Below are 22,399 nucleotides of genomic sequence, written 5' to 3'. Positions count from 1 at the left end.
CAACATTCAGCTGTGTGAAAAATAGGGCAATGAAATACTAAAGCTGCAGGATCTTCTGGGGTCCTGGACCATGCAGAAAGCTTTGCTTAGCTTCAGGCAGAAAAAGTGGAAAAGAATAAAAGGATACAAGTCCAAGAGCAGAATAAGCTATAAGATGCTTATAAAATTATAAAAAGAATTAATACATACCTCACTGACCAAGCAAATGGCATACGGTATTTCCCCAGCTTGCTGCAAAACTGTTTATTGGATTTTAACACTTTCTGTGCACACTACAAGAAAGAAAACATGAATTATTTCATCAATATCATTATAATATCTGAAATGCAGAACAGAGTACATCCAAGTACTCCTCTGCTGAAGAGGCTATAGTGTCCCTAAAATAATTTAGCCTGATACTGCCCATAACAGAAGGTTCTGGCTGGGCAGCAAAGTCATCACAGATGAATACGATGCTGCTGACGAATTAAACCCCTTCACCATCCCTTCAGTCAGAATTGTTAGCTACAGTTATTATTCCAGTTTTCTGTAATATACCCAATGCAGATATGCTGCCTGCTCTCAGAGAGAAACAGGTGCCTACCCCAACTTTGCTCGTATATGAAGTGCACTAACTCATAATTTCTAAAAGATTGCTGAAAGAGAGTTTTACTCTGCTAAGATGTAACTAGCATAGGAATGCACATGAATGGATTCGTATGTTGCAGACAAATGGTACTTCATTCATTCAGTCAATGGAACTTGGACATTTGCTTACTTTGACGTGGGCCTCCTGTGAGCTTGTCCTGGTTCAGCAATCACACACTGGTGAGATTTTTGAGCACAGTTTGCAACGTCTTCAGCTTCCAACAGGCTGAAGCTGACCAAGAAGGAACTGATGTTCCTGTTACCTTACCTTAAAAGAATCAGGATTCTTAATGTAAGGTTCAGCACTGCTGGCAATGTTTCCCGTAAGCACCTTTTCTATTTTTGCCACTAATACAATCTCAGAATGAGGATTACTTATGGAGAAGAGAGCCTGTGGATAAAAGAGAGAACAGTTAAAAAGTGTATATCAGTACTGGAGAAATGAAATACAGTGCTCTGTTGATGGAAACAGTAACAAACCAAATTCAGAAAGGATTCTTGAGGATTATTATCGCTGCATATTCAATACAGCCAGATGGAAAATAAAATCTTTGTGCTAGCGCTGAAGTAAGCTTGTGCACATGCAGCACCTTGCAAACAGACTGACTCAAGTCAAGAAGCAGTATGAGCACGTTAGCATCACCTAACCTAACTGTTCCTCTTGGACAGCAGTTAAGCAGTGGCCTAAATCGGTCACACTTCAGGGGAATGACAGGGAGAAGAAAAGGTAATCTATGGGCTTTTGGGGTAAGGCTTACAGCAACAGCAAGGATGTGGAAGTACTCTGAGATGAATGCAGCATCTGGATGTTGCTTTGAGTTGTGATTTTGTTTGGCTGGTTTGGAAGAGGTCAGCAAATGAACCCAAGAAGCACAGGAAACATGGGTGGTTTCTCTAAATAACAGACACTAACTTTTTTCAAAGTTTTGATTATAAATGGTTTTAAGGTCTATACAGGGAGCTCAAAAATGAAGCACTGTATACAAGTACCACTGATACACAAAAAAAGAGTATTCTTGAAAACAGAAACCACTGGTAGTATAGATAAATTCTCTGATGAAAATGAACACTACTACTGAACTAAAATAAGTCACACAAGTCACTAAGTCATGCAAGTCACATGTGGAATACCTGTTTTGGGTATTTCAGCCATTCTTCTGGGAACCCCTTGACCTGTGGTTCTTCCATTTCATTTGAGTCTGTATTTTCAACAGTGCCATTTTCTAATGAAAATGAGGAACCTGAAATCATCTGTCTAACAAGCGTGTGGTTCAAGTCCACATGAAAATCCGCAGAGATCTTCCGGCCATCCCTGACATCATACAGTGCCACGCTCACGAAGAAAGGCTCTACCTGGAGAAAACACCAGAAACATAATATAGCGGTAACTGAGAGCAAGACAGTAAACTCTTATCTTTTAATAGGTTCCTGCAGCTAGAAAAAAAAAGAAAGCAAACAAATATTATTTACAAATTATGAGAGTCATTAAAAACAGATAAACACACACCCCTGCCAAAGTTGGTTTCCAACCATGTGATTTTAGGGGCTTTTACAGGTAGTTTGTTAACAATGCGCCAGAACAGTAATTGGCAGCTAACTTGGAAACTCGCAGAATAAAAACCAAAAGTATTTGTCACAGAAAATTATTAGAGGAAATGAACAGACCCCCAGAGAAACTTGTTACAGGATTTTTAAAATGTAGATTCAGAGTCATTATAAAAGAAAGAAGAGTGAGGGTGGGCTTTCCAGGGATTGTCAGAAATGTGGCACAAAGATGACAAATTTCAGTACATGAAAAATGTTTACTGGTACAAACACAAATGCGTGGGTGTATTATTCTGTGGGAAACACACGTTCCATTTTGCTAGGAAACCAAGAGCATTCCAACCGCTCTGACAGTACCCATTTATTCTATCGCATAGTACCAGGGAATTAAGTCCTATGACTGTAAGTAACCTCCCAGGAGTCTCCGTAATTCTGATGAAATAAATCGGTGTTAAAATAACACCTTCTGAGCTGTCCAGAAATCAAAATCTTAAAACTTTGGAGATAAGGAACAACACATGGCAGGTACAATATTCTTTGCTTTTCCAGCCTCTGTAGTGAATTATTGCATGCCCTTGGTACAGTTATCATGACTTCATTTAAACAGTTATTCCAGTCTGCCAAAAAAAAGTATTGATTACATCATGCTGAATATGCACTCACTGTAGAGGTCATCTTCAAATGGGGGGGGGGGGGGGGGGAGGGGGGGGCGGAAATCAATGCCTCATATGTGATGTATGAAAGTTGAGTTGCCAGGACACTAATTTCTCAAAACCTTTCTGCTTCAGAGGAGAACTAACTAAAAGCTATGGACTGACAGCTACATCTCGCATTTCCCTGACCTTTTTTCTTAGAGTAAGAATAAGCAAAATCTTCTGTTTTGTCCTGTCTTTAGCTGGGCTTTTCCACTAGATGAAGCATCCAGTCCTTTATATTTTGCCTTCTCTTCTGTAATTTAACCTGCTTGGTTCCTGGTCTCTCTCTGAAAAACAAAAAACCAGTTCACCAGCAACTGATATTCAGTTGCCTCCCTACATAGGTCTTGGCAGTTTAAACTTGTTCTTCTTATACCAATTATTAAGAATCCTCAAGGATTTTAACATTTTTAATTCCCCATTGAACTGTAGCTAAAAGTCTGCAATCTAAATCAGCTTCAAAATGTTTACTGAAAAGTTCATCAGTTTCCTTATTCAAAGGGATGGGCAGAGGAGGAGTGAATGCAGTATGCATGTGTGATACAGCTTTCCTTTTACCTTCTCTTTCCAAAGTAACAAGTGCACAGAGAGAAAAAAGAAGGAAAAAAAAAAAAAAAAAGAGAAAAATTGCAGGGAAATAAGTAAAGCTTACATTGGTTGAAGGATCATTTTCATTTTCAGTAACACAGGCCTGGAGATTCAAACTGAGGGATTTGCAAGTTATCAGGATCCTCTTTGCAGGCTTTTCTTCAAATGGCTTGATCACCGAGTTTGCCCCTGGAAATTCCTTTTTCTGAGGATTCAATGACTGAAATAAGTTGGGTGATTTGTTATACATGGGAAAAGCATGGCATTCCAAAACTAAGTAAGCTTTTTAAAGGTCTTGATAATCACTGAAGCACCTGAAAACCTCAAGAAGTCACTGGTGATATCTTCACATTACTATAGTAAATCAGTGTTATTCCTAATTTATAGATCAGGAAGCAAAGCAAAAAGACTGCCTGAGGACATATATAATGTTAGAGGCAGAATTAGGGACCCAAGTTAGGTTTCCTATAACTTTAGAACAGATTTTCTTCTTGTTTACTTACTGCTTCTGAAACTTTAGCTTTTAATTTCCTCATATAGATGAAACAGCCTCATATTTTCAGACTATAACACCACATTTTAGGATTTCAGACCTTTCCCCTCCTTTCCTCTTACTTATACACCACATCACTATTTCAATTTGCTTAATATTTTTAATAATGGTTCTACAGTGATTGACAACAGGTTCAAGTTTGAATATATACTGAGCCCCATTTTACTTAAGTCTTCTTTTTCACTAAAATAAAGTTTTCAGTTAAATCACCAACAAATGTACATTCAGTGCAAGGAACAACATTCCTTGAATCATGAACTCTGACACTAAACGATAAGCAAGCTGAAGATAAAAAGAAAAGCAACCTGCACTTCCTACATTTCCAGCTAAACTTTTCTTCACATAGATAGCCTTTTGTACCTCCAACTGTACCTTCCCACTGATTTTTATATCCATTCATGTTTTTGTGGTCAACTTCAGTGTCATAAATAACAATAAAAACACTGTTCCTGTAACACTCCCAGTCCAAGAGAAGGTTCTGCTCCTGTAGTATTTTCAGTTTGCTTTAATGATTCAAAGCTTAACTAGACTGGACTAGATGACCTCCAGAGGTCACTTCCATCCTCAACCATTCTGTGATCAGATATGGGGAGAGTCTATACAGAAATCTCTACAGACCAGAGATAGCTCCTGTCACCCTTCAAAGCTGAAGTCTCGGGTATACCCACCCAGTTGCTTGCTGAACTCAAATCCACTCTGGTGGCTTAGCTAACCCAGTTAACTTAGACCACCTGTATCTTAAAACTTCTAAGAACTTGAAAAAAAAAAATTCACTTACTGCTATATCAGGATCCAAAGAGAAAAGATTTAGTCGCTCTGTATTTCGAGAGGCTTTCACTGTTTCTTCTGTTTCTGTGATGTACTGTGGTGACAGATAATAAATTAGTTTTCTGCACAAGAACAGAAATCCATAGAGTTGTTAGACTTCTAAACGAATGATCAATGTTTCACTTGTAACAACACTTCTCATTTCTGTAGTAGTTATCGCAAAGCACCTTCAAGCACTCTTTGAAGGTTATATGCTTGTGAAGCAGGGATTTTCGGGCCATGATATACTTTTAAGGAACACCAAAATAGATCAATTAAGGAATTCTAGTTCATATATGTTACTAAAGAACTCATCGTGTACAATGTCAGAACTATGGATCACTGCACTAAAATCACTTTAGGGATTCCCAAGTTGAGAAAAAAAAAACAAAAACAAAACAGCCCCACAGAAACCCACCTGTGTCGGGGGGGAACAGGGAGGAGGGCAGGAAAGTGCAGCTCAGCCTTACAGGTGGGCAGACACACAGACTGCAGTGTGTCACCCAAAGGTAAGGCTGGGAGGCCTCTCCCCATCCATCCTTCTGCCACAAGGCAGGATCATTCACACCCATTTATTGCTGACAGACACATGCCTAAGTTCAGAGTAAGCGCTCTGATAAAACCAACTCAACAACTTCTTGAAGCCACCTGGTGCTTTCCCACCCTGCCTTTTAAAAGCTTATCCTTATGTCTAACTTTGATAATTTTTTGCCCACTATTTAAGCCCATTCATCCAACATATGAAGCATGCCCTACACATTTCCTACCCCTTACAGATCCCTCATGATATCTTTGAAACCTTTTTTCTCAGTCTAAACATGCTCAATTCCTTCAGTCTTTCTTTGCACTTTGTTTCTCCTAAATTTCTTTATTTTTCAATCTCTGAACTATTAAAGGAGTCCACAACTTTCCTGGTTGCCCAAGACTGAGCACAAACCTTAGCTGGCATGGTACAGGCTATGCGCTTGTTCAGGTCTCATTCAACGTTTTGTGCTTTTCGTAATAGCATGACATTGCTGGCACACATTAAATAACAAGCAGAAGCAGCAAAGCAAGACCAAGAGCTTTATGTTCACTTCCTAACATGCCCCACCCATGGGCTGACTTGCAGAAGCAGGTCCTGATGTGTCCCTGGTGTACTGGTTTAGGTAAAGATGGGATCAGGAGATTTACCTGCCATGGACTAGGGACAGGCCACAGATCACTGCTGCAGCCAGGCCTATAGAGCAAGGCGGGGGCAACAGGAATCAACCATAAAAAGGGCAATACAAGCATCACACAACATGCAGACCATCTATTTTAGCCTTGCAGGCCACAAGTGGTCTTTGAGATATCTTTAAGATACCTTTGAGATAACTGCATTAACTAAACCATTAGAAAGTATCTATCCACAGAAGAGATGATCAGATACTACTGCTGTCCTTAATACATAAACTCAGTTACGTTTTATCTGGTTATTTTTATTTTGGGTTTATTGGGTTTTTTTAAATTCTAGGTGACCACTTCATATATATGAATATAACCTACAGAAAAATGTAGGCCACATTCTGTCCTCATTTGCATATACAGCTTTTAGTTCAAATCTGTGGGAGTAAAATCCTCAAATAGGATTTGGCTGTATAGATAGATAGTATCTACTGTACATCTACAGTAGCTCACTGACAGAAGATTACAAACAGATCATACATTCATTTAAGAAAAAGTAGTGAAATATTTCCAATCTAGCTTTTCATCAAAAAGCTTCTTAGCACCGACTATGATTATCTCATCCATGTGAAGCAGTTTATGAAATCCAGAGGACAAAATGCCTCCCCTGATACTACACACATCTTTCAATGAAATTACAGCAGGCCACGAGCAGTTCACAGCTTGTTTCCTTGCAAGTCACACTGGAAATCTTGGCTCTCCAAGGGCCAAACTCTTCTGAAATGCAGTTAAAAAGAGTAAATATTTCACAGATAACTGCAGGGTCCAGACCCTTACTGACTTCACGGGTCTAAATCAAACCACTCTAGGGAGCACCTACTTCCTTTACATCCAGTGAAGCTCTTCTCATTTAAACAAAGCCTTCAGCTGTTCAGAAAGAAAATTACTCCTGTCATTTGTCATGGCTCTTAACAATTGCAACAGGCTGTGCTAGATTTTCAAACCTTTCACAATATTAATGATCATCTATCGGCAGGCATTTTTCACCAAGGTAGCACTTGCCACTAAGCTTGTAAAGATAAATATAATATCCATTACTTTTGCAAAGTCTGGGTGCAAGGTGTTCTCTGAAGAATCAGTCTCTTCTTGAGAGCAATCATAATTCACTGAAACTTCTGCAGGGTCTTGAAAAGAAGAAAAAAAATATGCAAATGTTTTTATTATACTTGCTATTACCATTGGGTTTAAAAAAAAAATAAAGAAAGAAAGAAAGAAAGAAAGAAAATCTATCCCCATGCTATTTCTTTTTCTACCCTTTAGTATCATCAGCCTAACAAATGGAAGAGATACTAATGTAAACCTCTGACCTCCTCAACCTCATCTCCCACTGGTGCTTACTGTAACTTAGTCTATATTTAAGCTTTCAGACAAGAGGCCTGACTCAGTGAAATGTCTGACACATTCATTCATGGCAAATATTCATGCCCACCTTTGCTCTCTGGATCCCTTCTGAGGTAACACTGAGGGTTTATGCCAACCGAAAGATTTTGGACTCCCCGTAAAGGGAGTCTTCAGTGAGGCAGGCAGGACCTTACCCGCTCTTTGGGAAGGGGAGGGATGCAGTCTGGACTCCGTGAGCTGCATATCTGTGGATCCAGAGAACAGCACTGTACAGCAACCTGTTTGCTTTACTTAGCTCACAAGGGATCATTATGCTTTCGACTAGGTAATTCAGCCCAATGTGAAATAAGTCATTATAGCCATTTAAGGCTCTTCTGCCAAGAAAGCATCATGTCTTTTGACAAGTTAACTCCATAGTACATTCCTGTTGCTTGTTATCAGGGTTTTTACCAGTAGAGACTTCTGTTCTCCGTTAGCCTTGTGTCTTTGACCTTTTATGCACATATTTCTTCCTGTTTCATTAATATCCCTTATGGGTGGGATTTTCAAAAGTAATTCTCTGATTCTGAAGTGCAAGTATCTTGTGCCTCCAAATTATAAAAGCATCTTTGGTTACATGAAGAGTATCCTGTCCCTCAAAAATCAGAATTTATTATAAACACCAGGCTAAAGTCTTCAATTAGCTCTGAGCTTCTCCAGGATTCAGATGCGTGTGGATTCAAAGCTTTTATTCAGCTCAGAGCACAAGCAGTTCAAATCTGTATTAAGGTTTCAAGTGTTTTCAGTCTTAGAATTTCAGCTGGGATTCATCCAAACTTAATGTGGATTTATTATGTGGAGGAATGAGTTACTGCCACATGAAGAGTGCAGTGTAACAGAGCATCCAATTCTTTCTTCCACAGTGAAAGCATATTAATACGCAAACTCACAAAAGCAAGAAATGAAAAGCCAATAAGCTTCCAGGGAAAGAGCAATATACCACAGCTGGGATTTTTAAAGAAAACAAAATGCTGGAAAAAGAACTGATCTAACCTCTCTCCAGCACAAAACTCTTTAAAACCTTCAGACTCCCAAGACAGTAAAACACAAAGTACTAGCAAGATCACTGACAGAGAGGACTATATTTGAAAAAGAGCTGCATATGCAAAGCAGAGCCACATTGCTCCTGCTGACTTTGTGGGTAGCAGCTTTACCTCCCCCACAGCCTTTTGAAAATGACCTATGGGGAGTTAGCTGACATTGTTCAGGGATTGCCAAAAGACTGGTGCTGCTTCGTCAGAAATCAATAGGTGCAGAATCCATTACAGACTCAGGCAGTTAAAATGATTCAATAGTGGCATCTGAAGGTTCAATTTTTTGCATTTGATTAAAAAAAAACCAGTGCAAGAGACTCTTCACTCTTACCAAGTTTCAGATCAGTGAGATCTGCACTTTTCCTCTCCTGAATGGTTCCCTCTGGATTTATTTGCAGGATTTTGTTGAGAGTGAAAATCCAGTCATCCATATCTTGCTCATTTTCAGCTGCCAGCACAAAGTATGTGAGGTCATTCATTTTCAACTCAAAGGCATGTTTCCTAAGCCTGTTATTCTGTTGGAACAAAAGGAAAAGAAAAATAAACGCTAGAACTAATTATAAAAAGGTACTGAAAAAGGCATCCATAAGATGGACTTGTATATGGCCACTCCTTAAAAATAACATTCAAGCAGAATTCAGTGGCTCTAAAGAAAATCCAAGTAGTGTGATATCAATGCAAATTTATGTCAATTTATTGTTGGGTCTTTGTGCGTCTAAGATCTTCTATGGCCAAATATACGCTTCTATTTAGCCATAGAATTCCAAGACTATGGACAATAACCCTTCAAACTACAATATGGAATACCTCCCAAGTGGAATAATGAAAGACCTCTGATGGTGCAGTACAGCATTGCTATGTGAGTCGCAGTTGTCTGGAGAGAACGCCTCTAAAGCCCGAGTGTCCTACACCTTACCAGCACACCAGACACTCAAAAAGATACTAAGTAGTGCTAAGTCATATGGCTATTTGCTCAGTGGGAACAGGACAGAGTTCAGCAAATTCAAACTAGCAAGCAAGCGAAGTCAGCACGTGGTAAAAGACTATTCCATCCCTGACTGCTGAGGCTGGACCTGAACAGGTCAAAGCTAATTGTGAACAGTTTACAAAATCTTCTGTTTTGAGATATTTACAGATGCTGCTAACAAGCTACATAAAGGTAACAATTTCTGAGCATCTAATGAAGTCAGAAACGTGGTTAGGATGAGAACATTTCTACATAATATTATTCTTTTTATATTTTTCTGAAAGAGCTTCTGGATGATATGCATCTAAACTTGGAATAGAGATTAACCAGTAAATCTCTCCAGAAGATTGCAACAGGACAAATTCCTCCACGTGAAAAGATTACAATGGGTATTTCCCACTGCCGCCTTTGTGTTAGAAGGATTTTAAAAACAACTAAAGTGATTTCAACAATTCTTAGCAGGAAGCAAAAGGTTAGGTATAGTGCTGTTCAGTCATTGCAATGCTATCCTTTTCAAGTATAGAATAAGAAACCAATGCCCAGTATACTGGCAATAGATTGAGTTCTGAGATCTCTCCTGTATCACCAGATTTTACCTGCAGTAGACTGTTAATCCATCAATTTCTGTTAAGAATTAACAGGTGTGTAGTTACTGAAACAGCTCAATAAAATTAAACAAAGTGATGTGATCTAATATAATGTGCTTCATTCCTCAAAGTTATCAAATTAGTGGGGCTTTTATCTCTTAGTCTTATGGAAGCAGTTGCATCAATTGTCTCTCCTCCTTGCTTAGATCTGAAAGAACACTAATGTGTCCTACCCCCTATTACTTCACCCAACTTTTACAACCACTGACTATGGACATCACTGCCAATGTTTCCTTCTCAATATTCCAGAGAATTGCCATCGCTTTGTTGACACATTTAACCTTGGAGTGATGCTGACAAACGAAAAACAATTCATCCACCCCATAACTGGCCATTTCACTCAATTTTATTTTTCTTCATTAACAGTCTCAAATAACATGACAATGGTATCCTGTAGTTCTACATACTACAACTATTTCTCAGTACAGTCCTATATCAACAAGCTACTAAGAATAGCTTCTAAGCCAGATGGTGAGATGATAGCAGGATTTTTATTTCAGAGGAACAGAGGCAAAATCTGATACTGATTAGCAGAGGAGGAGACGGAGAACCCAAGACACTGAGAATAAAGTTCCATGAACCGTTTTTTTTCCAGCAGCAGAGATGATTTAGAAGATTCCTACCCAATCTGTTGTTAATCACTTGCTCTAGTCCTTATATGACATGTCATGACCCAGCTCAGGAACCAGTTAAGACTGAACAACTTCTTCTGGAGCTACTCAGGTCATCAACAGTCAGTCAAATCTTGGCTTTTCACGCTGGCTTGGGATTGTGTGTGTGTATATGTGTCTGCATGTGTGTTATTTTTTAGTTCTGCTACTGGAAATTCTCTTGGTAGGAAATAGTTTTCCTCTCAAGTACTTTATTGAGGTGAATATTCTTTCAGGGATATAAATTTTAGTTCACCCAACATAAGGTGAGAAGAAGGTTGGGTTTTGTAGCAACTGGTTTTCAGGTGTCCAATATTCTTCTTGATCCTGAAATCGCTCCAGTCCTCCAATCACTGCATACATTCAAATTAATGTAAAACGAGGACTAAAATTTCATTGAAACCTGTTTTCACTGATACAACATTAGGGTTTGACCAAGAGCTAGAAGTTGAACAAAACTATGCCAAGAATCTTAGGTAGTGGCCATTCAAAGCTTTTAAAGAGAGATTATTTGTGTAAGTGGATTACGTGTACCAATTTATGCACAATCTATAAAGGCTACGTTTCAATTTCTCTTCAGAAAGTACAAAGAGCATTAAAAGGAATGCATTTCTTGTCTACATTATGTACTTCTACTTACAGACATGGCCAAGACCTTTAAATCAGGTACTGTAACACTATTAGACATTATCTAATAGAGCAATACATCTCACATGCTGAATCTTAAGAACGTTAGGGCAGGAAAACTTCAATATCCACTTTTCCATCTGCACTTCAGACTTCTGGCAAGCAGATGAGATCTACAGCAAAGTCTTTGTTTCAAATCTAAAGCCAACTATTTTCTTCCCGATCAGTTAACAGGGGTGAGGGGGTGGGGGTGGTGTGGAAAAAAAGTACCATTTCTCAGTTTGCTTCTCTGTAAGTCCTTCCATATGGTATGTGGACCTTGAGGTTGACTTGTAATCTTCAACACTTAATTTCAACTTTAAAATTTCTTCCAGAAGGAAATAATGCAAGATTCAAAAATAAACTACGGATGAGCTATAAATGAAACATCAGGCTAAGTCTAATGCCTGCAGGGTCATTCTTCCAAAATAAAAGAATTGTTTTGGAAGTATTTTGTATTTCATCTGGAGTTGATTTCTCCAGGATGTTTACTACAATTTAGATATTCAACCTCCACCAAACAGGAGCTCAAAGTCATTCATAGAGAGTTAAATGATTTATAGTAGTATTAAAACTCATTAAATTAGAACTTCCACATCACGGTTTTCCTCTAAATGTTCAGTTTTATCCAACTCTTTCTCCACATTCTATGGTCTCCCTGTTTATGGCAACTCTAAGCCAGGTTTTGTTTGTCAGCCCTATGATTTTAAGTTCATCACAGACTTTGATAGCTGATATTTCCCCTATTACCCCCTTGGCTAAGACTCTCAGTTCATAAATTTGTGCATCCCATTCTAAATGTCAATCAAAGAACAATCATGAAAACTAGTGTCTGGGGGTAGGCGAGAGAAGAACATACAGTTCAAACAGTTTGGAACAATTTGCAGGAACATTGTAGATTTAGAAGGCAGCTGTCAAAGTTCAGGAGGAGGATTTCAAAGGTTTCTTGAGCTTTTTTGTCAGAGGTTAGTCAAAAAGGCCAGAAATCTTGCAGTCAAGACATTTCTGCTATCGTGGAGTGTCATCAGAAACAACAGAGCAGAACAGGCACCCTCTGGGATAGCATTAAATCTGTACCTAAAACCACACTACAGGGACGTTCAGGGCTTAACTAGAGCTCTGGCTGAGACCTATTTTAAAAGAAAGCACACACTGCCAGCAAGCAGGAGCAAGCAGTAATTTCTGAACAGGATTTCTGTATAAGAATCTCCTCTATGGCTTCTGCCACACTTCCAAACTACCTGTTAGGGTCTTTCAAGCCAATGGACTGACACAAGCAAACATCATTGTCCTTCTACGTATTTACCTCCATCCTGTCCTACACCTGTTTGAAAAAAGAAATACCCTTTTGAACTACACAGGGGAAACAGTCATTCCCTACAGAGCTGGGTACTTCCCTGGGTGCAGGAATGAGGTTCTGCAGGGGGCTGTCAACAAGTATTTGTTCCCAGAGTAAATTACTCACTGATTATTTTTCTTGCTCCAAAGGGCCTGTTTAGGGGTGAAGAGAGACTTCCCAACCAACAAAAGCTTGTGTTTATCAGGGGTCTTCCCTTGCGTTACCTGAAAGGCTTCTTTCAAAGCAACCCTCAAATCAGTCTGCATTAGCACTGTTACCAATCTTTACTGGTTAAGTAGTAAAGAATAAAGTATAGCTAAAACAAAAAGAATTTCCTTATGTAGTGGCACACAGGGCTAGACCAACCACAGTAACATACTATTCAAGATAACATCTTGTTTAGAATGGAAAAAAGAAAAAAAAAGAAAAAAAAAGAAATACATTAATAGAATTAGAGGAAAGGCAGAGCAAGACGGGGGGGAAAAACTAAGAACTCAATCTTAGGGGGAACAAAAAGAAAAGGTGGTGTCAGACATTTCTGGCTATTTATTTTTCCAAGCTACAATAAACAATAAGGCTCTGTCCTACCTGCTGCCATTAAGACTCTCTATCACCTCCAAAAGTGATGATTTTCAAGGAGGCTCAGGATACAAGATTAATTTACCACTTGCCCAACAGTCGATGCTTTGTAACCTGAGCCTCTTTAACCCACAACAAGCAAGCATGCTCTTAGAAAGCATGAGGTGAAATCTGGCAGCTAAGAAAATAATTTCAGTGAAAGGAAACATTTTATGACATTTTTTTTCTCATCTGTGCCATGGGCAAAGAGCATATGCATGATCTGCTACCGTAATTCAACTGTGGTTTTTGTAACCTGTCAGTCTGAGCACTTGCACCAATTTAAAAAGAAAACTAATGGTGTTTTCATGTCATGAAACTGCTAATGAGACCACTATTCCATTAATATATGTGTACTTCTACTTGCCTTTCTAAATTTATCTGACACCCAAACAATGTAATGAAACAAACTGAAACTTACCTGTACGACTCCTGTACAAGAATCCAAGAAAATACATCCCTTTGGCTCCTTTGATATTTTTTCATCTTTATAAAAATTCATAATATATGAGTTATCCGACAACTGTGTCAGCTGGAAGTAGCGCTTTTTGAATGACTGAAGTCGGGGAGGGGGAAAAAAAAAGAATGACAGTTGTACTGCAAATTACTTTCACTAATACTTTATTCACAGGGCTGAAATAATAGGCAACTCCTAACTGCACTTCAATTGCACTATTTTGCAGACAACTGCAATATTACTTTACTATCATTTAAAGCAATGTAATCAAACCTGAGATATGAACAGCTAAATGACAATGGCAAAGAAGTGTGCCTCTGTGGGGGATATAAATCCAAATGGAATCAAGAAAGAATCATGCCGTCCCCTTACCCGAACAGTAATGCTATTGTTTACAGTGCTGTTGAAATTCCCTTTATAAAGCCATCCAGACTTGTAAACTCCTGCTGCTAATCCTCCTCCTCCACCACCACCACCACCTTTTGAAGATGAGTGGGATGTTGTATCCTGTATGAAAGACATGATTAATATTGCACGGGCTTGCTTTTTGAATTCTAGGAAGAAAGAAAACTGTAATGTGTGAGTATCTGCTTGACAACAAATAATCATCCTTTCATTCCTTTTAAAATAAGACATTATTAATATGCCTGCTGTGCACATGATGACATAAGAGACAAAGCTGTTCCACTAACTTCACAGTTATTTAAAATATGAAATATTTTATAGGAGATAATGAGCCTCTATTATCACTCTTTATTTGATATTAAAGCAATAAATAACTCTTTCCTGGGGAAAAAAAAAAAAAACAAACCACCAAAAACCAGAATACATACTTCATCCTTATCCACATCTTCATGATCAATTTCAAAGGAATGTGATGGCAGTTTCTCTGGTCTACATTCATTTCTGGGGGGGGAGGAAAAATGTCTTTAATTTTTTTTTTTAAATAATCATGTACCTGCTATTTCAGGGAGGCAACCATCCCAAGTCCCCATAGCATCTTCAGTACACCTATTGCTGTGATCCTATTACCTCCTTTAAAAAATCACTACAGTTTCAAAATACAGCTTTTTTTCTTAAGCCCCATATATCTTTTTTTTTTTCCAACACTATGAAGTTGAAACAGTTCTATACAAACAATGAAATACCACTTCTTGTTCTCTTCACTGCCCTTCCACCACAACAGGCAACAAACCCCAAACAATTTCCAAAGACAGATCCTGTTTAAGGCTGTCAAATGAATGAGAATGAACTCTTGAATAGCTTTTTCTAACCAAGAACACTGGAACATTCAGCTTAAAGCTTCTACATTTCTTCAGTATTTCAAGATATTTTTTACTATTCAATATGATGAGCATAGCCTTAAAGTAATTTTTAAAAATACACAGATGTCTTTTTGATGTGGTGCCATTTAAAATCTTCATATTGTGGACTTAAAACCAAAACTGAACATGAAAAGGCAAAGCACTTAAGCACTTGCTTAATTTTAAGCACATAAGTAATTGTACTTAGGCCCAGAGTACTTCTCATGTTGCAGAAGTAAACCTTAAGTAACAGCCAAATACACATGATAAAACTTCAAAGATATTTTTAAATGGAGAAAAACTAGATTTTTCTGTGGCCTGAGAAATACCAACACTGTTTTCAAATTACTGAAGATTGCAAATCTCATCTTGGAAATCTTTAGTTATCATATGAAAACCTACAAAAGTTGCTATGCTAAAAGCCATCACTTATCAGAAAGGCCGACTTTTCCAGAACTTACTTTCATCTACCTGGCCTGAGAATGGGAACAGAGCAACACTACTCTCTATCGTGCAATGAAGCAAATCCAAACAGAAGTTGAGAAACCACACACTCCTAAGCTAGTTTCCTCTCTCAACGTAGTGAACTTAGCCCACACTAGCACATAATGTTAAATGTCACTAATTAAAAAAAAAAAAAGAAGTGGCAATTTTGATTCTTTTCATTTTCTGTTCACTCATACACAAGTTACAGATTAGGAAGATTATGAGCAATACCTATCTCCTCTTCACTTTCCCCATTTCAAAGTCAGTGTTCTCATGACGTGACTACCCCACTGCAACCGAAGTCAGCATTTCAGCAGAGCCAGGAGAACCAAGCGCACACAGAACACCGGAGTGTTTTATTCTCTGTTTTAGTTTCTTCCAGTTTTGGTGTTTATTTCATGTAAACAACTGATCAATATTTTGAACAAAAGGAATATTTGCAATCTGTTGACATCTTTGACATCTGTAAAGGCGTTAATATTCAGAGTATTTGTGATGGAAATCCACTGCGGGTTTTCCAGTGCAACCAAGGGCAGCTGTTAAAAATTCTTACACAAACACTCCCTCCCACCCAAAAAATCTCAAACCAAATCCCACCTTTTCAAAAAACACCATTCAAGCCTTCACATTTTTAGACAAACCCCCTATTGGCTTATTCATTATTCAGAGCTAAAAGTGCACTGCAGTGCTCTTGGGATGATGTGTAGGGAGACTGACCAATGCTCTCTGGCCACACATGGACAGATAACACCACTGCACACATTTGCTTGAGGATCTGTACCAGTAATAGGACAAGTTAGTCAGCTACTGAAAAAAAAAAACCAACAAAACAAAACCGCAGCCCTAATGCCCTTGATGCTACTGGGGAGGGGAAGGAGGAGTCAGAAATCTGCTGGATTAGCGGGGTGCTGACCCCTCACCGTATGACACAGCAACTCTGCCTCGCTCTGCCGCTCCAGGGTCAGAGAGTGAGCCTGTCCCATTAAATCACAGCCCTTCCACAAGCCTGGGCACATGGTAAGTTTCTTTGAAAGAAGGAAATCCTTCTGTCCTCTCACCAGAGCTATAAAAGGGATAGGAAAGGACAGATCACTACTGCTTCAGGTGTCAGATCTCACTGACCACCCATGAAACACTCATCCACTCAGATCTCTGTGTCATTCTCCACAGAAGTTTTTCCCTTCCTTGGATGGGAATCCTTTTGGGCATGCTCCTCATCATTCTAGGGCAGGCAGATAAAGCGTGGTAAGGACATGATCCTGCTTGGCATACCCTCTTTTTCTCTGCCTACTGCCTCTTCAGATCCATATGAAGATACACAATTCCAAGGGACCAGACCTGAAATATCCACTGAATGTTCCAGGTTTTCTATAAACGACAGCAAAAACTTTGCTAGTAACTATTTCTGTTGCCAGACACACCGTCACCACAGCACGCACTAAGGAACCCCTGTTCCTCCTCCACCCTTCCACTTGCTCAAGAAGCAAGAACACACTAGCATAAAGCATAAAAAATGGTGTAAAAAGAGGTAGTGAGAGCTCACAGAGAGGAATTTAAGGGGTAGAAAGACCTGAGAAAAACCTCAAAGGAGGAACACACTCAGAGAAAAACTAAAGCAATTGCTAAATCTTTTGGTCACGTTGTTGTGCACGTCGCTGAGCTCTTCCCTGGTGCCACAGCGCTACTTCAATGGAATTGCACCATGGACACGTTGAGTCCTCATTGCCTGCCCCAGGTGGTCGGCATCACATTGCAGCTGCTTCCCAAACAGAAAGGGTCAGTACTCAGAAAGAGTAACTTTGATATCTGATAAAAATCTGCTACACCATGCAGCCATTACTTGACAAGTTGTATGACTGTGTGAAAAAGCACAGCATGGCCTCGCCTCACGTACAAACAAGCATGAAGTCCACCAGGGTTGCTGAAGGCTGCCGAGTCCCAATTTGTGTGTTTCTAAATGGGAGAGCCCACAGGAAGGTTCAGCACACCCTCAGCGAATGGAAGTACTTTAGCCACAGTTAGATCTGGTATTGTAAATGATGTTCCTTTCTCATGATGCAAAGCTAAACACTTAACACTCATCCAATCTTCCCCAATACAACAATTTCCTATAAAGGAACTGATACAACAATATGCTCAGATTTCTGATAGTGAGACAGCAGTTTTGCACAAATGAAATAAAAAACTGTGGAAACTGGGCATCCAGAGCTATCAACAGTGAGATACAATACTATGAGACAAGGATGTATCAAGCCAGTTTATTTTTAATGAGTCGATTTAGTCTAAACCACTGAACTTCATAACATGCATGGGCAAATCAACGTCCATTGACGTTGAAGAGGCTGGAAATGGTATGAAATGAGGTGGACTCCAAACCAGCTCTGCCTAAGATATGTTAAGCTCAAAAGCCATGGCAACTTCCAGCAAACAAAATACAGACACTCCTGCTATAACTTTGCTTCTAAAACACCAACCAGTGCTGCATCCAAACCATTCCTGAGCACTACGTTCTGATACAAGACAAAACAAGATCTTTTGTTGTGTTATAATCCTCCATGCAAGGAGGGAAAAAAAGGAAGATGTGAGACACCATAACATCCCTGGAGTATGAACTCATGAAAGCAAATCATATTAAGCACCATATTAAAATAACCTTCACAGAAGAGGATGTATGTAATGAGCTAAAATGTACTTTTGTGCAGAGTAATGCAACCATGTCTATCAAATGCATATTTCATAAGAGTGAAGGTGCTTAACGTTAAACGGAAAACTGCTATGCTGCAAACATTTGTCTTGAGCACTAAATGCATTAATTTTCTAAAACAATCAGTACACTAGTTACTTAAGAAAATGTATGTTTATAATCTCTGATTAGCACAACTGCTCTTAATGGCTTTTTGTACCACCATATTCACTGTTCATGAAAATACCAACATACAAGAGAGAATGCAGATCCGAGGGAAAGCTTGCAGCACAAACCCCTCTAAACACAGCATCTAAAGGCACTATAAGAATCAGTTTATTGATTCCTGCAACAGTATGTTTAGTTAGTACTGGTTTCCATCCAACCCAAGCCTGGAGCACCCATTCCTGTGTTATGTGCACGTAACAGCCTTTTTCATCTAGTATCATGATTTTAATGCATTGAACTCCAGGAAAGGAGGTGGTAACACAGCTTGTTCATTAACTACTCCCTAAAACAGTCCTCAGAGCACAGGATACAAATCTGCCAGAAAGAGGAGTATGGGTAGAAACTCATGCATGAAGGAATGAGCACCAAATTCTGAATTTCTTTCCCCACTCAAGTCAAGGAACTTGTTCCTTCTCCTCCCAGCACCTTTACGCTGATTTTAATGTACTGCCTCCAGGCACAGAAGGGATGCCCACTTACCCAGACACCTGCACGTTTCTGCAGCCTTGTATCACCAGTGCTGCACCAGTGCTGCACCAGTGCGTGCTGTACACATTGCACCCAGGTCTTCTGCACTGTGCAGCTATAAAGTGCTAAGTGAAATCCTACTCCTCTGTTACATAGGGTAACTAAAAGGAGAATTAATCCCAGTTAAAGGTGAGTGACATTTATGTATTATTAAGTAAAATGGAAAGCCAGCTTTCCTGTATCAACTGTGCTTTGAATACGCAAATACACTTCTAAGGATTTGAATCAGCACTAATAGAGTTTGTTGATACTAGTGAATTCTGCAGAGTCTTGAACTTTTGCTAAAGGACCTTTTCTTCCCCTTTTTAAAAACGCAAGGGACTATAAATATGGTAAAACAAGCAGAGCATATAAAACAAAGGAAAGTGCAAATATGGACAAAGCTCAGCAAAATGACACAAACCTAATAGGAAAAAATAAAAAAAGAAGAACTTATGCTAGATCTTACTGTGGTAAGTGTCGAAAGTCTTCTGAATACTGTTCATATTTGTAGTTCACAACGTGCCACTGGGAACTGTAGTATTTACAAGCCTGGAGAGAAAAAACACAAACAACAACAATAGAATTACTACAACTATTTAGACTCAAGAAGGCTTGTGAACTAAGAAAGATCTGAGGGAGTCCTTTGTGCTAGAGAACATATTCTTCTCTTTCATAGCTGGGTGCACAGTTCTTACAGGAAAGTCAGTCATATGTTTCCACATTTTGAAGCACAATTTCCCTTTTAAATCAAATGCACTGAATCATACAAGATGGAGGAGGGGGCTGAGAGCAATTTAACATGCTTTACTGATTCTCATCTACCTTGTAGGAAGTACCATTAAATTCTATCGCTACTGCCTGAAAAGACACTACCTAGTTGAGACCTGACTTTCTCCATGGACATTAATTATACATTTTTTTGTTTGCATCCTGTTTCATTAACTAAGCCTTCCATTGTAAATACATCTGCCGTACTCTTTCTATTCTCCCTTGTTGCAGCACAAGCCCTCTACTTCTTGTTCTGCCCTTAAGGATTGATCTTTAACCTCTTAACAACATTCAGGAATATATTAATAGTACTATCGTTTCTCACCAGAGTCTCATTTTCCCTTTCCTCAGTCATCTCATCATCTCTTTGTACTTTTTATTTTCTAAAAATCTTCTTGCTGGTTTTGCATTCGTCTTTTAAAATTGTTCTTAATACATCAATCTCCCTTAAATAAGGGAACCAGACATGAACAAAGATGATACCAAAGGGCTTCGCTATGCTGTCAAATAGACCAGAATAACTGTGCGATTTACTTGATGCAGAGCTTTTATTAATGCAATTAAACATAACATGACATTTTTAAAGGCAACAAGATGCATGAAATATGTACAGTTATTGATAAGGTACACATCTACAACAAGAAAAATGACACAATGTCAGAACTTCCAGTGATCTCTTGCTACAGAGTGTAAAATGCAAACTGATACTTGTACAGTATGCTGAAGAATTTACCCCAGTATTGTATTATTTTCTCCCCACACTCCACCTGAACATTTGCACCAGCCCACGTGAGATAGACAGGAGGAAAGAGAGGGATCAAGCCTAAACCTCACAGTAGAAGCTGCTGCCTAAGACCATAGGACAAGGAGGCATGTCAGGAAGGAAAATGGTGGAGATCTACAGTAGAGAAAGCAGCAGCAGCATTGAAAGGAATCCGAGGTGGGAATGGGACAGACAGTCTCACAGAAAGGTATGGGAAGGATGAGACTCCAGGAGACAAAGCGAATGGAATACAGGATAGATCAAAGATATTGAAATACCAAAAGCTATGCAGAGAAAGTGGAAGAAAAGGCAACGAAAGGACAGGATAAACTAGTACTCCTCTAACCGATAGTATTCCCTCTCTTCCCTGCCAGCCTCTTCTGAAGCTCCCATGGGAGTCACTGCTTACACAGCAGTCTCTGCCTCAGAGGGACAGCGAGGGGATTATCAGGCTGCTGGAGCAAAAACTAAGATGGGCTGAAGACTTAAAGGTGGTGCTTTCTAAATTACTCAGCACTGGCTTAACAAATCTCCTTCTCAAATCTTGTGTAAAACATCCAGAGTATGTAGCCACAAATTAATTTAGGAAGTCATCCTGGGTGTGGGTCAGTCTTCTGTGACAGCTTTATTTGTTTTAGAGTATGGAAAAGGCAGCAAGGAAGTGGATGCACATTGATAGGCAGGTCTCCCCCATCCTGACACTGAACTCAGCAGTTCAGCACAACCAAAGGCAGTCTGCAATAAACACATTCCATGTGGATCTAGCATCTACTTTCTGGTCTGACATAAACCCTCATTATCTTACAGGATGCAGAATAAAGTGTAACCATTAGACAATATAAAATAATCACGTATTCTCTGAGAATGAACATAATACTACAGCATTATAACTGACTAACTCTGCACCTTGCAGGGTCAGGTCCAAACCCTACCCCTGACAACCATGTTCCTACACCACTCCAACATTGTTTGCACGTTGCCTTTGAATAGACGAAAAACACAACCAAAAAACAACCTTTTTTTTGTGAATCTTCATAAAATGACTTGGTCACTCTTGTATTTGTGTGATCTAAGTTTTAGTTAAAACTATTTGATAGTCACCTGGGCTATAAGAATACTCTTCTTACAAGAGCACCATATACTCTGTTCTACATGAACCAATGAAAAGCTCTTTCATTGAACGTTGTGAGGATGAGCACAGACCCTCCAATTCACACTTCACTTGCTTTCTATTTGGCAAATGTAAAGCAACTGAACCTTCTACAGAAAGGGCCACTTTTTCCCTGTGGTACTTTCATTACTAAGTATTCTACTTAACAGATGCAATTAAAGCCCACAGAGAATTCTCAATGCAGGCTTTTATTGCAAACATTATAGGCTGATGTGTTAAAAAAAACAGTTGTGAATAACATATAGAGCAGGACACAGTATTTTAGCTTATAACTATGAAGGTTTATTGTGCTCCTCCAAGAAAAAGCTAATCAAAATAAAAATCAAAGGGGACAAGCAGCACATTCAAGCATCATTCAGTAAATTCATAAAAGGCAAGCCAGTTCAGTGCAACAGCTAATGCTGTTCTTGAACTAGCTTGCTGCAGCTATCCATTGTAAACCAGATCTAGTTAAAAAAAAAAAAAAAGTTACATTTTCTCTTCAGAATAACCCAACTAAAAACCAAATACTTCTGCTGACCGTACTGACTTTTAATGATTTTATTTTTTTTAATTGGAAATTATTATTGGAAGTTGAATTTTAGCAATGAGGAAATATACCTGCGAACCTGATTTGAGGAGCAAGAAAAACCCTTCTAGAGGCAGAGATTTCATCAAGAGGCCAGAGCTGGATCTTACTGTTCCTGGCAAAGAGCAGAGGCACCAGT

General features: G+C 39.0%; 1 protein-coding gene across 11 annotated transcripts in view; it reads right to left on the bottom strand.

Annotated features, from left to right (window-relative positions):
• Nucleotides 1–22,399, bottom strand: part of DOCK10 (dedicator of cytokinesis 10) — a 165,015-nt gene that overhangs the window by 65,139 nt on the left and 77,477 nt on the right. For all 11 annotated transcript variants that reach the window (XM_087739071.1, XM_087739063.1, XM_087739061.1 and 8 more), the window contains exons 4-14: nucleotides 19,457–19,539; nucleotides 14,613–14,685; nucleotides 14,152–14,286; nucleotides 13,744–13,878; nucleotides 8,767–8,950; nucleotides 7,060–7,145; nucleotides 4,787–4,870; nucleotides 3,520–3,675; nucleotides 1,759–1,980; nucleotides 896–1,018; nucleotides 190–272 (exon numbers count right to left, since the gene is read on the bottom strand). In XM_087739071.1, the coding sequence (XP_087595197.1) occupies nucleotides 190–272; nucleotides 896–1,018; nucleotides 1,759–1,980; nucleotides 3,520–3,675; nucleotides 4,787–4,870; nucleotides 7,060–7,145; nucleotides 8,767–8,950; nucleotides 13,744–13,878; nucleotides 14,152–14,286; nucleotides 14,613–14,685; nucleotides 19,457–19,539 (1,364 nt within the window). The remainder of the gene's footprint in view (nucleotides 1–189; nucleotides 273–895; nucleotides 1,019–1,758; nucleotides 1,981–3,519; nucleotides 3,676–4,786; nucleotides 4,871–7,059; nucleotides 7,146–8,766; nucleotides 8,951–13,743; nucleotides 13,879–14,151; nucleotides 14,287–14,612; nucleotides 14,686–19,456; nucleotides 19,540–22,399) is intronic.

This window comes from Nipponia nippon, unplaced genomic scaffold (genome assembly GCF_047370975.1).
Source record: "Nipponia nippon isolate SJK-2023a ecotype South Korea unplaced genomic scaffold, ASM4737097v1 scaffold_7, whole genome shotgun sequence".
In the NCBI taxonomy this organism is placed as follows: Eukaryota; Metazoa; Chordata; class Aves; order Pelecaniformes; family Threskiornithidae; genus Nipponia; species Nipponia nippon.
This window is presented reverse-complemented; position numbering and strand designations above follow the sequence as displayed.